Source organism: Perca flavescens, chromosome 1 (assembly GCF_004354835.1).
Source record: "Perca flavescens isolate YP-PL-M2 chromosome 1, PFLA_1.0, whole genome shotgun sequence".
In the NCBI taxonomy this organism is placed as follows: domain Eukaryota; kingdom Metazoa; phylum Chordata; class Actinopteri; order Perciformes; family Percidae; genus Perca; species Perca flavescens.
Genome location: NC_041331.1, coordinates 25,004,279 through 25,021,278, shown reverse-complemented (window position 1 = coordinate 25,021,278; position 17,000 = coordinate 25,004,279). Strand labels below are relative to the sequence as shown.

The 17,000-nt window shown below is 40.2% G+C and overlaps 1 protein-coding gene across 1 annotated transcript in view; it reads left to right on the top strand.

The window, feature by feature from the left end:
* phlpp2 (PH domain and leucine rich repeat protein phosphatase 2) overlaps positions 1 to 17,000 on the top strand; it is a 46,487-nt gene that overhangs the window by 11,811 nt on the left and 17,676 nt on the right. Inside the window, exons 4-6 of the mRNA XM_028573169.1 lie at positions 4,145 to 4,278; positions 14,574 to 14,764; positions 16,756 to 16,881. Of these exons, the coding sequence (XP_028428970.1) occupies positions 4,145 to 4,278; positions 14,574 to 14,764; positions 16,756 to 16,881 (451 nt within the window). The remainder of the gene's footprint in view (positions 1 to 4,144; positions 4,279 to 14,573; positions 14,765 to 16,755; positions 16,882 to 17,000) is intronic.

Below are 17,000 nucleotides of genomic sequence, written 5' to 3'. Positions count from 1 at the left end.
TGACTGAAATGGTTATCAGAAATAATCTCAGAAATAATTTGCTATTTAAAAAAAAGACTAACATGTTTTGACTAAAACTTGACTAAGATATATTGAATTCTCTTTTGACTAAAACTAGACTAAAATGACGAGACTTTTAGTCAACTAAAACTTGACTAAGATACCTTGAGTTCTCTTTTGACTAAAACTAGACTAAAATGATGAGACATTTAGTTGACGAAAACTTGACTAACAAAAAAAGATATGTGAATGACTAAATATGACTAAAACTAACAAGGACATTTGGCACAAGACTAAGACTAAATTAAAAATAGGTGACAAAATTAACACTACTGTGAACTTAGTTGAATGAACTAGTTCATTTTAAAATTTGTGAACTGAACTTTTAACTAGTTCATGTAGAAAGTGAACTTTCCCCACACTACCGGCAGCGCAGACCAGTTGGCCAGATCCCTTTGAACCTTACTTAATATAGTTTCATAGTTGTCCTGGACAACTCGCTGTATCGATGCGTGTATGATGATGCCCAAATATGTAATTTTGCTTTGGGTTGGTATTGTAACACTAAGGGCTGATGTCACATGCCTGTTGTTCAATAAAAGAAGATTAGATTTATTCCAGTTAATTTTATAGCTGCAGATTGAGCCAAATTCGTTGAAGATCTTAAGAATTTTTGGAATAGAGTCCTCAATATCAGAGATGTACAACAAAATATAATCTGCAAATAATGATATTGAGCTGCTATTGGATTTAATTTGGACATTACAGATGTTATTTTGCTTTATGGCTTGGGCTAACGGTTCAAGAGAGATTGCAAACAGCATGGGAGAAAGCGGGCATCCCTGTCGAGAGCCCCGCTCGATGGGAAATCGCTGAGAATGCTAGCCATTGGTTGAGACTATGGCTGTGGGATTCACATATAAAATACGCACCATGTCAATGAATTTGGCCCCCAAACCAAGCCTCTCCATTACTTGCCACAAGTAATTCCACTCTAGGCGGTCAAAAGCCTTTTCTGCGTTCACTGATAAAACTGCTGCCGTTGTTGGAAGGTTTCTGGCTTCTTCTATTACATGAAATAATCTTCGTACACTGTCTGCAGCTTGACGCTTTGATATGAAACCGGATTGGTCAGGGTGGACTAGCCTCTCAATAAAGCGTTCTAAGCGGAGTACCAAGACTTTGGAATAGAGCTTAATATCGGTCCCAATGAGGCTGATGGGCCTGTAATTTGAGCACTCTGTAAGATCTTTGCCCTTTTTGGGTAGAACACAAATTAATGTGTTGGTTTGTTGGTGAAAAGTACCAATCTCTATGGCCGAGGTTAAAGTTTGTATAATGATAGGTCCTAATGTCAAAGTACTGTAGAATAAGTTCTGATGGAATTCCATCCAACCCCGGCGTTTTCCCTTTTTTTTTTAACTGTTTTTAATAATGAACATTATAGGTTGACCCAGTTCTTCTGCCTCTAGAGACTGCTCTAGAGATCTACAACGTTCTTCCAACTCTGCAATCCTTGCTTCCCTTTTTCTCTTCAAATTGACCGCAAAGGAAGATGTGAAATCTCTAATAAATCCTTTAGTTGCTTGCCAAATGAATGCTGGGTCCGAAACGGAGTCAGTATTGATGACTGATGGATATAAACTCAGCCAGTTTAGCTCTAAACTCTACATCAAAAGCTGTGTTCTGGAGAAGGGAGTTAGTAAATTGCCACTTTCTAGATCTTTCTCCTAACATATCACAGTGGAATGTGGTTATCAGCGCATTGTGATCAGACAGAATTGCTGGTTGTATTGCTATAGTGTGGAACATTGCTTTGAGCTCACTAGAACACAAAATGTAATCAATGCAGGAGTGGGTGTGATGACGTGCGGAAAAAAAGGTGTAATCCTTGCTAGTAGGATTGTGCATCCTCCATATATCTGTAAGATGGTGGGATTCCATAACTGCTGTAAACATATCTGATGTGTGTTTTTGGGCCTTTGTGTGGTTGCCCCCTGATCTATCCTGATTTAAATCTAGCACTGCATTCATGTCTCCCCCTATAATTAGTGAATATTCATTGAGAGAGAGCAATTCATTGGTTAGATGCAGGTTCTGCTTCTTTTGTGAACAACAACCTCCTTCTCTCAGCACTCAGTCTCTATGGTAAGAATCTGAAACCTTGCTAAATCATCTATGATTGCTGAGGCATCAAATCTTTTGCCAGCTAATAATAATGTAAAATACACCCTGATGAAATTAAAACACACTTCTCCTAACTTCTTTGTAATGCACACCTTGCACACCCATTTTCAATTATTTTGGCTGATTAGAACTCTTTTGTTGATGTTGAGTGGAACCATGCTGGGAATTACCAGCACAAACTAATAATAATAATTGTAAAGGCGTAAAGAAAATGTCAATCAACCACTGTCTGTAAACACCCACACTGTCCAGAGAGGTCTAATTAGCCAAAATAAGTGAAAACACCTGCGTGCATACACCGTTGTTTCTGTAAACCCCACCTATCTCTACCTACCTATTTACTGTAAATAGAGAGACATATTTCCATAGTTTTCTGCATAATTTACCTTCCACCCTAAGGACAGATGAACCCATCGGGTGGTATTTGACAGAGATTTAACAACTTCTTGCTGCATTGCCCAAGGTTGGAGGATTTGTGAATAAATGAGGCATATCTCTGTAAAGTGTAAGCATCAGTATGAATGGACAACAGGGACTGTCAGTGATCCTCTCGCTGCCTGCTGGAAGCTGCCTAAATCCTGCATTGAGGTGTTGGGGCCACAGCTGTCTGAAATCAAATAACATGATAATGCAAATCATATAGGCTGACAGAGGGAAGTGGCCTTTGAGTTGGGAATGAGAATTGATATTTGTTTGCCTACTGTGCTTAGGGGATGTCATGATGATTTTTATTCTTTCATTCATTATATATCCAGATACTGATGTATTTTTCAAAATGATCAACTGGCAAAACTAAAACTTTCCAGACATCAACTCATCGTCTTCATGGCTTAACGCCTTATTAAGTAGAACTGAAAATTGAAAATGCATTTGAAGTCATAAAAGTGGATGGCTCAGACTATCAGGCAAAACAAGTCTAAGTAATGATAGGCTGTTCAGTAAATGAGTGAGCATGAGTAATCCCCAGGCCTTTGTTTGGACCATTTCCAGCTGATTAGGTTAAAAGCGAAAGTGTGAGTTGCATTTGCGGTCGTGCTTAAAAGACCTCCATCATGCCACCAAACAGTAAGCATTTATGTGAAAGGCTGCTTGAATCAGGCTAGAGGTACCGGATTTTAGGGTTGACATTCATCCTGTTAGGTATCAGCGGGAAGAGTCCTTATTGAACTGAACAAAATTCAAACATTTCCTCACCTTGGTGTCATGAAATATAAGTGCAAAAATACAACCCATGCAATACTGTCTCCATGCTTTTAAAATGCTTGTTCATATATTTTTGCCTGGTATGAAAGTGAACGAGTGTATGTTAAGAGTGCATGTAGAGTATTCATTTGTGTATTTATTACTTTTAGTACTTTTATATTCAGGTTACAGATTTCTTTGGGTTTAAACATTGTTGGAAACATTTGGGATAATGTACACATAAGTAAGTACACAACTCAACAAAATATATAACGTAGGTGTAGTCGTTTTAGACATTTCAATGCAGAAACATTACATATTATATCTTTAAGTTTGTGGCTCCAAATGACTATCCAAAGCTCTGTCAAACCTTTTTTCTTTTAAAAAAACACCAAAAACTGCATTTATCACCACAAGAACCATGGTTCAGTGCCTGGCAGTGGTGCTTTCAGCTTGTACATGTCATCTGCCGTTGAAGCTTTTGAAATTTGTAGTGCTGTATATTCATATTTGATGTGCTGCGTATTTACACCTTTAAAATCTTTGCGTCCTGAACAAGAAGAGTTTTCTCTTAGGAGTTGGACTCTCTCTGGACTCTTCTGCTATCCCATTAAAAAAACTCTCTGCTGTTTTTACCAGGGATAAAGAAACGGTCCACCTTTAGTTTGATGTTAATGCTTCAGTGTATGTGTCCCCCACACTGAGTAAAATAAACTGGTGTAACTAATTTGTGTCTGGCATTGTTACACCATCTTTCTTTTCTTTTGTCCTGTAGGAGGCTGGACCCCTCTGAGCGTCCACTCCAGATGCTGTATGACTACCTGGCTGCCATGGGCTACACAGAACCTATACGAGTGCAGCAAGAAGCAGCCAACTCAGACCTCAGCTGTTTGATTCGTTTCTACAGTGGTGAGTACTGACCCACAGGGGCCATCATCCCCAATCTTCACTATCTGCTGCTGCTCAGTGGGACTTGGCAGGAGGAAAACGGACCTGAAGGCCTAAAAACAGACTGCAGCAGGTCAAACGTTCCAAAATGTTTTTTTCATCCTCTTGATCTTGATCTTGTGTCTGTGTGTGCACATGAAAGTGTGTGTGCTTTCAGCAAGGACAAAGTCAAGCCAGTTGTTTTTTGAAGATCCCTGAGAGTGATTCCTTTCTGAATCTGTCTCTAGTATCCAATATAGCCAGGGATAACACAAACACACACCCATCACAGCCTCATGATAAGTTAGTGACCATCCTTCATCCTGTGGTGATTCTCCATCCCCATGTTTCACCTGCTGCTGTCAACATGCTTCCATGACCCCAGGACTGGAGTGACTAAGTATCCCTGTGTCAGTGTGATATATTAATTCAGTGACAGAATGGATGTGACTCTTGTATACCTGCATGTGTCATGTTAATACAGATCACATAAACCCGTGGACATCTCTAGCTCTCCATGTTTGAGTCTGTGCATTGGTCTAATGATACTCTTACAATAGCAGCAATTAAGGGATTAGCCATTAAGGGTAAATGGTGAACGATGTTCTGTAATGCATTTAACCGACTGATGTTCCAGTTGAGTCAGTAGAACTCCTATGTTTGGGGTTTGAAATGCTCACATGCTGCTGTGCCAGAGAAACAGGAAGACTGAGCAAATAGCATCTAAAGGGCTCACATGTAATTACTCCCACATAAAGTACACAACCCTCCCTACAATGAAATGCAGTGCTGTCACACTGAATAAGAAAGTCACAGAAAGGCCCCATAACATGTTGGGTATAATTGTGAGGGATCTGAGACATTTTTGATGCTCAGTTTAAGCTTAAAATTTGAATCCTAGACTTTCATGTAGTATAAGATATCATGGGAACCTTGCTTGATAATAATCACTCATCAGCACAAAATTTGGGTTATAATCAGCAGTGTTATGTTTTCTGACATAGCTAGGCACTTTAGAATGAATACAAATGTCTCTTTCTATCTGCCTTGTAATACAACCGATCATTTGTTTAGCTGTCAGATCTTAAAATCACTGTAGTCTTATTCTTAGTCCCTATGTGTCCAGTGGAAGCTTTACTGTTGTTCGCCCCTTGCCAACATGAAAACTGGTCGGATCTTGGCTACTATCAGTAGTCAGGCCACATTGGTCAGAGTCTAGCCAGGCCTCTTGGAGACTTCCTGCCTCCTTTTGTCAACTCATGGGAAAAGAGAACCAGAGACCAGGCATGACTGGTACTCTGCACTCTTGATACAGTGGCAAGGCTGAGAGCACAACTTCATTTGGCCATTTGCTGCCCTAACTGTAGAACTGGGGAGGTAGTGAGAAGTAACTGTTTTGGAGTAGAACTTTCAGGAGCTCTCCAGTCATACAGCTTCACCAGTAGAGCTCACTTTTTGGCTGGCACAAGGTAAACCTGGTTTTCATTCCCACCCACAGTGGTGTGTTGTAGGTGGGCTGTGATGCATTGCTGAAACACACAACAGCCTTGTTCTGAGATCCCTCTCCCAGGTGTTTGCTCTCTCACAGCTGTTGTCAGGGGTAATGATCTGACTAAGCAGATGAGGGAAATTGTGGTCCATCAGTTAAGACTACAGTCGCTACAGAACCACCTGATGTGGTGTACTGCGTGTGTCAGCTCTGCATTCAATAGCCTTTGAGAGTCTGCCTTACTGATTCCCAACCTGAAAGCAGCCTTAGGGATTGCAAGCTGATTAAAGGGTATCTAGCCATGCAGTTAGTTGTGTGGTTGTATGTGGTATGTATTGAGATAACTGTCTCTAAGATTTCTGTCACCACCACAGTTGAATGGGGTTTTGTTTATGGTGCTCAATGCATTTATTTCTGAAGAATAAATGTCATGGTTACTCTAAATAATTTGTATAATTCACAGACCACATTTGTCTTCACTGGGATTTCTTCTGCCAAAGAAATGCTCCCAAAACAGTTGATAGCGGGACATACTGTATGTTTTTTTTTTGCAATTTGGGTGAACTGACCCTGTAACAATATTGCAAAGTAGGAGAAAAAACATACTTCTGCTATGGAATGTTTTGATCTTTCTCCCATCTTTTTTCCTTATGAAATAGGTTTATTACTTCAGGCCTCTACAAAGCATTCAAATGAATCAGTCTGAGGAAGGAATTTAGTCTTTGGTTAAAACTCTTGGTTCATAGACATTTAGCTAGAGGCACAGGATTACATGTAGACATTGGTCTGTTATAACAAGTCCATAATCTACATGCAAATAGAAGGGCCTGCTTTTATTTTATATGTAGGTGTGCACATTTGCTCATTGGCATGTGTATTTGTCTGTTTATGGCCTTATTTTCCTTCAAGCCACTAATGTGTTTCAAAGTGCAGATAGTCTAGCAGGTAATTTATTAAACTTCACCATATTACCATCCTCTTATTTGTTCATGAAACTCATCTCGAACCTTCTTCTCCCTCTACACACCCACACACACACACACCCTCCTGCTGTGGTGCACAGATGAGATGAAAACAAACATGGACAGGGGAGTAAACATTTCTAAATGCTGACTTAATAAAAAAAAGCTCCTAGTGAAAACAACTACAGAGACCCGAGGGCCAGTGATTCTCTGTGTCGGCCCTTGCAGCTGCAGCATAGACAAGGCCTGCTGTAAGCTCCACTGAGACCTGTTCCACCTCTGCCTGGGTGATCTCTGTCTTACATCTTTGAGCTTAGAGACCTGAAGCTGCTGTGCACAGGTCAGGCTCAGTGTCAGAGCAGAAGGAAATAAGTCATCTGCGAGCACTGTAAACCATGTCAACCACATTATAGTTAACTAAAACTAAAAGAAAATAAGAAATGAAAAATATTTAACTAAAACATTCAAGACAAACTAAAACTAAACTGAAACTATATTGCCAGGTTATACAACTAATACAAATAAAATAAAATGAACGTAAATCATTTCAGTTTTAGTTTTTTAGCTATAATATTTCACGACTGAAAATGCATGGAGTTACCGTCAACTCTCGTAACATTGAACCACTGAAATTAAACAGACTTGTATTGCAGGAGATGATGCTGTGCAGCAATTGCTTCACATCAGACACTAAAGCAGCGCCAACATTAAACATCACGGCCATTCCTATACAGTTCTTCAACCATGTATTTTGTATGTATATGTTGCTACATACTTCTGAGACATTATACCTGGCACTAACAATAACAAACTAAAATTACTGTAAAACCAAATATATAAAAACTTTACCTTTTTGAAAAACTGAAACTAAACTAAAACTAGTAAACACACTCTGAAAACTAACTTAAACTCAACTAATATGAAATCGAAAAGTCAAAACTAAAAACTAATTGAAAATTCAAAACTATAATAAACTTGGTGGGAACTCAGCTAATAAGTTGTTGATTTGGCTGGTGCTGGTTTACTAATGGAAATTATACCTAAATGAAGACAGTGCATGCCTAAACTGGGATGACATTGATGGTGAACCAGTGTCTGAAACTCTGAGGCCCAGTGGTTTATCACTGAGTCATAATAAGCATGTCCTGGAGGAAAAGAAAGGCTAAAACCACACTGGAAAACCAAGCACAAGGTTGCTTCTTCATTTTATGGTATAAACGCAGAAATAATTGGTTTACAGAGAAAAAAAGTGGAGAAGCACTCAGACTGTGATTTAAGAGAAAAATGAAACTCAGATCCAGGTTCCCACAGACTTGCCCCGAGCAAAAGAGGTCTGCAGAGAGCAAGCTCTCCGTTGTTTCCTGACAGCTCCTCGTAACATGCTGTTTTTATGATTGAGCTCCGTTTCTACTGTGGATTTCTTCTTTCTTATTTGAAACCTGCAGTCTTTCATCTAAGACTCTTGGTTAGTTTTCAATTCAGATGGCTTACTGCTGCTGAAAATATCCAACATTTTAATGGTCTCTTTTGATGTCATCTGCATTCAAAAGTAGTATTGAGCTGTGTGTCTTCCACCTGTGTTCGGCACAGTGCAGGCTTACTTTATTTGTTATTAGAGTTGAATTTCTTGCACAAAGTTGAAATAAGAGTTTTATAAATAGAGGTAAACACAGATCACCAAGAGGAGGCATCTGGGTGGTGGGTTGAATCTGAATTTACTGCCAAAAAGATCTTGCTGTTCTGAGTCAAATCAGACTGTGTTTCCGCCTCCACTGACCCCCTACTGCATGCTAACACAATCTATGCAATCTTGAGCAAGACAAAAAAGCTCTGGGATACAGGGAGTATTGTGTTCAACTGAGTGCTCGACAGTTCTATTGAAATCATGTGGTTCAGTTGCAAAAACGTACTGTATAAACACCCTCCAGAACAAGATCAGGAGCTACAGACTAAAAATTGGCACAATGACTTTTGTGTTTTGACCATAAAATAGAAAGAATGGCCACTTTACCTATTTTGGGTACATTTAATTTTCCTTAACCCTCTTACAATGATGGAGCATTTTAAATGAAGCATTTTGCGATGTTCATTTAGTCTTAAAGTCTTAAAGATGTTTACAAGAGAGCAGATACTTTGGTTAAAGTCAGAGTGGTGCCAGATACTTAGTGAACTAACATACATAATGTATGCTGTCATCCAGTTAATCAACAGCTGTTCTGAATGATACATCACTACTCTTGTTTATCGTTCAAATTTGGGCTGCAACCAACAATTATTTTCATAATCAGTTGATCAGCAAATTAATTGTTTGGTCTATAAAACATCAGGAAACAGTGTGAATGTTCATCACAGTTTCCTATACTGTAGCCCAAAGTAGTGCCACAAATGTCTTGTTTTGTTGGCCAACAGTCAAAAAGCAAAGAGATGCAGTTTATAGATAATTTTGGAGGCCATTTTTGTTTAAGATATTCTAATATTTTAGAGACTGGGACCATTAAATGTTTGGCATTTGTGCTTGAAAAACAACCTAAATGATTACTTCATTTATGAAATAGTTGCAGATACATTTTCTGTCAATCAGCTTATTGAATAATGTATTAATTGTCCCGATTTCTAATACTCAATAATAGATGTATCACTATTAATGTAGCAGTTCATAGTAATAATAATAGATATGAAGGCAAGCAGTTACCCCAATTTTAATCTTTTGTAAGGAGCTTTTTGACAAATATTACTATAAATTACACATTTTTCAAGCCCTCCATCCTGTTCTAGTTCCTCAGTTCACTTCTGCTCTTATTATTGATCACCCAATCACATCCTATCTTACACCTTTCATATCCCTCTCAGTTCTCTTTTTCTACTTTCTCTCTGTCACCTCTCTCTTCCCTCATATCCCTCTTCCCATCTGTTTTTCTCTCCATTTTTATTCTTCAGTGACAAGAGAGCAGAATCTGACCTCGTCGCTCATCTGGCATGTCATGGGAAGTGAGATGTCACTAAGTTTGCTGGCGAGTGAAGGCCACAGCAACACTTGAGATGAACAGAGGAGAGATAAGAAGTCATACAGTCGACTCTCTGATCTGTCATTTGTCACACTGTCCCTGTGGTTTGGCAGCTTCTCCAAGGAGGCCGCTTGACACATTGATGATTAGTTTAGTGGCGGCAGCACGGGCCCCTCTGTGGCCCTGCTCCTTCGGTCTCCCTTAGCTTGGACAAAACCATCCTGCAACAGAAAACAGTGTTGCACAATGTCTACAACTATGTCACCAAACCCCTCTGGAGCCGCTGGGAATGGTCAACATTATTCGTCATCAGTGGGAGGGGATTGATTTGCCCGGTTTTACACAGAGCAGCCAGAGGTTGCTGGAGACAGTATGGAGGTTTACCAACTCAGATTGGACTTTGATTTTGTGAACAACCTGTTTCCCTAGCAACTAATAGCCCCACAGACCTTGAGGGATAGCATGTGTGTTTGTTTTAAAAGTTGGCTCTTTATGGTGGGGACGTTTGATATTGCGTAAGGCCAATGGTTTTCAGATGGGTGGTTGTATTAATATGGAAGTGCAGGAAGCATTATGTTGATGGATTAATGGATGCCTGTATGCTCACACCGTGAATTCATGTATGCATATTATGTGTAATTGTCACCCACAGCTCCAGCAGACAACTAATTAAATAGAGGTATTATTTTACTTGTTGAAAATTGTTGCAAAAATCTGCAAATTCTTACATTTTAGGAGCAAGAACAAACACTGTAGCTTTATGAATGGCTTAAATGAATAGTTGCCGATTCATTTTCTGTCGATAGATTTAGCCAAAGGTGCTTCTACTCTAGTTGGGAGTTTGTGATGTTGTATAGTTGTAATCGCACAGAAGCACAAATACTTGATGTTCTGCATCAGTCTTTGTTAGATCACCAGTGTCATACAAATCCAGAAATGCTTTAGAATCTTTTTTTTTTTTTTTTTTTAAAGGACGACGGTACAGGTGATTATAGCTTGTAAATTAAGATATTACTTGTGATAAAATGCAAGGTCACTTTGGAAATCTTCAACCAAACAACATTTTGCCGGGGCTTAGGGTTGTTTTAAGAATTATTTTCCTGCGATATATACTGTTCAGAGCATTGACCAGAATGTGTGTTAGCATCCTGCAGGTAGTGCTCTTAAGGGTATAGCCCCCTGACAGCATAACAAAGCTAAGTGTGCTTGTTTCTGGTGATATACTGTGAAGCAAATGAGAGTACCTTGTCAACATGTCTGTGTGCGTGATGACAAGCTTATTGATGTTTTGCTTAATTACTTGTTTTAATGAATATATTATTTTTAGTTAATTCTAACTTACTCTGTCTGCTGTCAGCTGGATTCTGTAAACCTTTGTTGTTGTTGACAGTAAACTACTATTACAAATACTATAATTAGGTATGTGATGAAATTCTTTTAGTATTTGGCATACAGAGAAGGGATTTGTGTATGGATTCCTTGCATGGATTCAGGTGTCAGTCCATGAGAGTAATTCCTTGTCTTCATACAGTGATACACAGGAAAGGACAATGACACCAAAATATTTTTTGTTTCTAATTGTCCAATAGGGCTGGGTAATGTTTGGATACTAGTGCCATGCCAATATGATACCTGAGTTTCAGTTCCAATATCAGAATAATGTATTTTTGATGCCTTTCTTGGAGGAATATAAATAAAACTATTTTTTCATTAACCTAAATAAGCTTCTAAAATGTTAAATGAGTTAAATAGTCTAAACACAAGCACCCATGCAAAACCTTTCCTTAATACAATCTAAAACTAAAAACAGTCCAAAACTAGGATTTAAATTCAGTGTCTCGTCAAAGTAAGTAAAGAAAAGTAACAATCTGAGCATACATTCAATGCCGATTTCCAACATTCTGTGCTCCGGACACATTGCGGTCTGTGCCAAAAAAGCATTGTGGTTCGATATCCAACTCCATGTCCAGGTGTTTTCCCCCTTTCACATACAACCCATATCTGACCCTGTGATGGTTTGTGTCTCTAATTATCTCGTTAAATGAGGGGACGCCCAAGGATCACACAGTCACTGCTATTGATCTGCCAGGCAGTCAATTTGTTGTCAGAAGCACTTGGCTTGTTCATTATCAGTTTCCCTGGCAAAGAAAAACATGAGCAGCCTTTCATTTCATTTGAATGACCTTGTGAAGTGAATGGGAAGGTGGAGAGGAAGAGCGAGTCAGACAGAACGAAGGAGAGAGCGCAGATTGGGAGGCAGCACAAGTTGGTTTAAGGAAACATGTAACCACAGAGGACAAGAGACTGAGGTAGTGTCTCCTCTGTGCTTATTTGACCTGCCATTAACCTGAGTGTACTTGAAGCCTGACAGAGACAACAGCACTGCTGTCTTACATGTCCTTCAGCACTGGCCACCTAAAACTGCCTGTTGTGCAAGTTGGCACAATTTAATTGAAAAGAGCTAAATTTAATGTGACAAAACCCTGACTCATTCATCAATATAACTTATGCTTCTGCTGGGTTAGGACAGCAAAAGAGGAAGAGAAAAGAGGAAGGGATAGATAGGGACATATTCATACTACATTTACAGGACACATTGACAATTTAGCTGCACCTTAGTTCTAATGCGTTTACTGGTGTGTTCCAAATTTGATCTATAAAGAGAGTAGGGATGCACTGAATCCAAATTTTTGGGGTTCAGCCGAATACAGAATCCACTGGTTAAGATTCTGCCGAATCCGAAACCAAATACCGAATCCTACTCCCATCCTCTGTCCATTAACACAGTAAACACATTACTGAAGTAAACAATGTCCACAGCAGTGTATTTTTCATTTTATTTTATTTTAATTGTAAAAAAAACAAAAACAAAAAAAGAATAGGCAACATCATGCCAGAAAGACAAGTGGGAAAAACTATTTTGACAATTACCACAGGCCGTTTACCTTATCTCAAGATCCAATCAATATCCAAAATATTAGCCTTTTAAATTTATAATCCCATAAAGTAGGCTACCCCCATTGTTTGTTCGGTGTAGGGCTAGCAAAGCTGGTAATGGTCGTCTGGTTAACACAAGTTTTCAGCTGTGACTGTCGTACCTGGAATTGCTGCATTTTTGGCTGCTGTCTGTAGATTCCTTCATGCACAACTCGTATTCTTTCGGATGTTTCATACTCAAATGTTTTAACAGCGGCGATGTTGTGTATTGTTTAGGGTCCTTGCCACCATGAGACAAATCGGCATTGCAAATTGAACATGTAGCTCAACTTGAATCGCCTTCTTTTGACTGAAAGTACTGCCAAACAACACTTTCACTTTCTCACAGCCTACTGCATTGAATGGTCCACATATGTAAACACCATCCCATAATCAACGGCGGCGTCATTGTGCGTGTAGTGCAAGCGTAGGGTTCGAACCCCTTCAAAAAGCTCAATATTCGGTTGAATCCGAAGCTGAATTCTGGACTCGGTGCATCCCTGAAAGAGAGGGAGGAGGAATTATATGAAGGAGGAAAAAGAGAAGAGATGGATCTTTAATTGCAAGGATAAATTGAGATGCTATGGCTTAGAGTTCTGCACTGGCCTTAAACTGAGACCTGAACTTGGCCCGCATCTGCATCTTTTATTGAGATGCTATGGCTTAGAGTTATGTTTAGGCCTAAAACTGACATCTGCCCATTCCCACATCTTCAGGATCCAACCTGACTAAACCTGATTGGTACTGCCAAACTAGACCTAAACCCAACTCTGGATCCAAAGCTACATTTTTGCTTTATTTAACCTCTTCCTGACTGTCTCTTTCCAACTGCTCACTGAGCATTTTGTGCCTACTTGGAACACATGACAAATACAGATAATTGGTACAGACAGGGAGAAATAAGAGATAATATCCTTAGTACGTTGGAATTTTCATCTATTTTGACCTGTATGTATGATAACAAATTGTCAAATAATCAGGTAAATGCGTTTATACGTAAGCCCTGCAGGCAGCTTGGGTTAGCTCTGCCCAGCTCTGAACGCTCGGATCTCATTGGGTCTCAGTGGGCTCTTTTAATTTCTTGGATTTGTTTTCGTCAATGAAACAGACTTCCCTACATGGTCATGCTGCTCTTCCGGAAGATGACCGTTCACAGGTCACGCAGTGGGCTTTGCTGGAGGGGGGGCAAGGAGGAGGAGGAACCTAAACCCAGCTTTCAGAAGAGCTGCAGAAAGTGCGCAGAGGACGGGAAGAGTTTCACGACGAGCTACATCGTTTAGTGTGCAGGGAATCATGTCAGGCTGCTCTATAGGAGTCCTGAATCAAAAACCAGACCAGATAAGTAGTATAAAAGGTCTCTTTAAACAAACCCAGACCCAACCCATATCCCACAGTTCCCAACTAAGTATGGGGTTTTGCATTGGTTCCTGTCACAACAGAATTCTCCTACTTCTTTAATTTATTATTTATATATAATAATGGAGTTTAATTTCCTCACCCTTACTCTACATAAGATAAAACTTATGATCGTGTAGTGAGATCTAATCATATTACAGTATATGAGATAATAGGGCAGTGTCCATCTGAAGTGCTGATGTAAGATCTGTTCCTGGAATTACAGTACTAAGCCAAGAAGCTGACTCATCTATAGGTGATATCATACTGACATGTGAGTGTCTATATGACTTCATTTTCTGGAAGCCTCCATCCTCTGTGTAACTGCAGAACATTTGCAATTAATTAACTGAATTTGTTTAGCACAGAAGGCTTGGGGGGGGTCTTGCGGCATTAATGTCAATGTCTGTAGATCTACACTAAACACTGTGTGTGGGCTTTTCCCTCCAGAGCGTCCAGTGAATGCAGACCAGCAGGAGCGGACCCTGCTGAAAGGCGTATTCAGCGTCAGGAAGGGCAAGACGCAGCTGCACAAGTGGGCAGAGCGACAGGTCATTCTCTGCGGCACCTGTCTAATCGTGGCCTCTGTCAAAGACAGCCTGACTGGGAAGATGCACATCCTGCCCCTGGTGGGGGGAAAGGTGAGAGTTCAATGTTTGGGGATCAGATAACCTGAAGGGGTGTTAACCTTTCCCTGTCCCCAGGGTAGAGCTCACACTCCAGGCTAAGTGTAGATACACTGTAACAACACAGCTGGGTTGGACGGCTGCATAGAGCTGATCAGTTAAAACGATGACGCACCGCTGTACAATGGTTCTCAACTGTGTGTGCTGTGTAGGCCAAAGAATATATTCAACTAAAGACAATACAGCTGATTTTACTTTAATCTTGAACCACAGACAGGAAACCAATAAAATATGCTTTTTGTTGGAATTCAAGTCATTATACAGCTGGCCTTCTCAAGTTTAGAAGCTATAGACAGTGCAGATTATTTGTACGCATTACAATATGTACACTGAAATTAAAAGAAATCCACCATAAAATGCTTTAAAATCTTTGAAAAAGAAAAGCCTGACAGCCTGGTAGGTGCATGCTATATAATTATTACAGCCACACAGCTGAAGGGTACAGGTGTGGCCGTAATGTAGGGGGTCTTTTAGCAAATCTAAGTATTTATTCATTGAAAAACAGTAAGATGAACTACACTGAATGATATATAACTGTGTTGAGATCAGGGCTTGACATTAGCACCCAGCAACCCGCCAAAGCGGGTAGATTTCGGCAGTGGCGGGTAACACAGTCACTTTCACTAGCCACTTTGGTGGGTGGCATGCCTTTTATAGTGTAACACTGTTGGCTGGAGTAGCCTACTGTGCCTGACACAGGAACACAGCTGTGACCCAGTGTGCAGCGGCAGCCCCCAGGTCGGAGTACAGTGGCCCGTATGGCACACCAGACCAGCAAGCTGCTGCGATTCCTTAAAGGTCCCATGACATGGTGCTCTTTGGATGCTTTTATATAGGCCTTAGTGGTCCCCTAATACTGTATCTGAAGTCTCTTTCCCAAAATTCAGCCTTGGTGCAGAATTACAGCCACTAGAGCCAGTCCCACAATGAACTTTACTTAGTATGTGCCATTTCTGTGTCTGTAGCTATTGAGGAGGAGGGGTGTGGCCTTGACCAACTGTCACTTTGCTTGTTTGAAAGCCATGATGTCTCTCTCTCATGAGTGGGCCAAATTCTATGGGTGGGCAAAGCAGAGAAAGGGGAGGTAACCTTGCTCCTTATGACCTCATAAGTTTACACCCATCGCCATTTCTAGCCACTGGGCAGGCTGGGGGAATGCATATTAATTTTAAAAAACCTCATAAAGGGAAATTTTCATGCCATGGGACCTTTTAAAATATCCCCCAGAGCTCCGTTCAGCGGGCACATGCGGGAAATGGCAAGGCGAGGCAACAGTTGCGTCTGTACAGGTCATAGACTGTATAAGGTATAGGTTTGTAGAAGAAGTAACAGAGAGAGCTTGCAGCAGGACAATTTAGCAGGACATCTGGTCTGTGCGCTCATGCCGGCTGTTTAGTGACACAAGAGCGCTCCAAATCACTTTCAACTACTTTCAACTAATCTTCTACACCCCTGCACCACCTACCCTATGCATAAGAAGCTACTCTTTTATGTCTGTGTGTCTTATTTGATGGCATGTTTTCATACAAAAAGGATCTTTACACACATTATCAGAGCTGAATATTTGATGATTGCAGTGTTATATTTTATGTAGTCTTGATTTTAGGTGTTTACAGTGCTCATTTACATTTATAAGGGTTGTAAATCTGGTTCTTCAAGTTAATTGTAGCAAACCATCTTTAACCATATTTCACATGAAATGTAATTTTCCACAAAATAGCGGCTAGTGAAGATGCTGAGTGGCTAGTAGCTTTTGAAAAACCGCTAGCCACAGAGGCTCATGAGCAAAAAAGTTAATGTCAAGCCCTGGTTAAGATAACTGAAAATTGAGTTATTCTTTTACCAATATCATTGCAATAATGAGTAATGATAATCATCATTTTCCGTTTGTGTTTTCTCTCCCAGTGTTCCTCCTCATCGTATCTGTGTATTGTCTTTGTATTGAGGTGGAGGAGGTGAAGCGGAGGCAGCACTGTCTGATGTTCAGCTCAGCCGGATCACAGGCCCAGACATACTTTGTCAACTTTGACACGCTCGCAGACTACCAGCGATGGCATCGGCAGGCCTCAAAAGTAAGCATGAGACAAAGGGTGTGTGTTGCTGTGTGTGCAGGACACAATATGTGTCTATCTATGTTTTCTTTTAGCAGCAGTTGTTTGTTTCCAGTTAGTCCCTCTGGGCTTGTACTTAA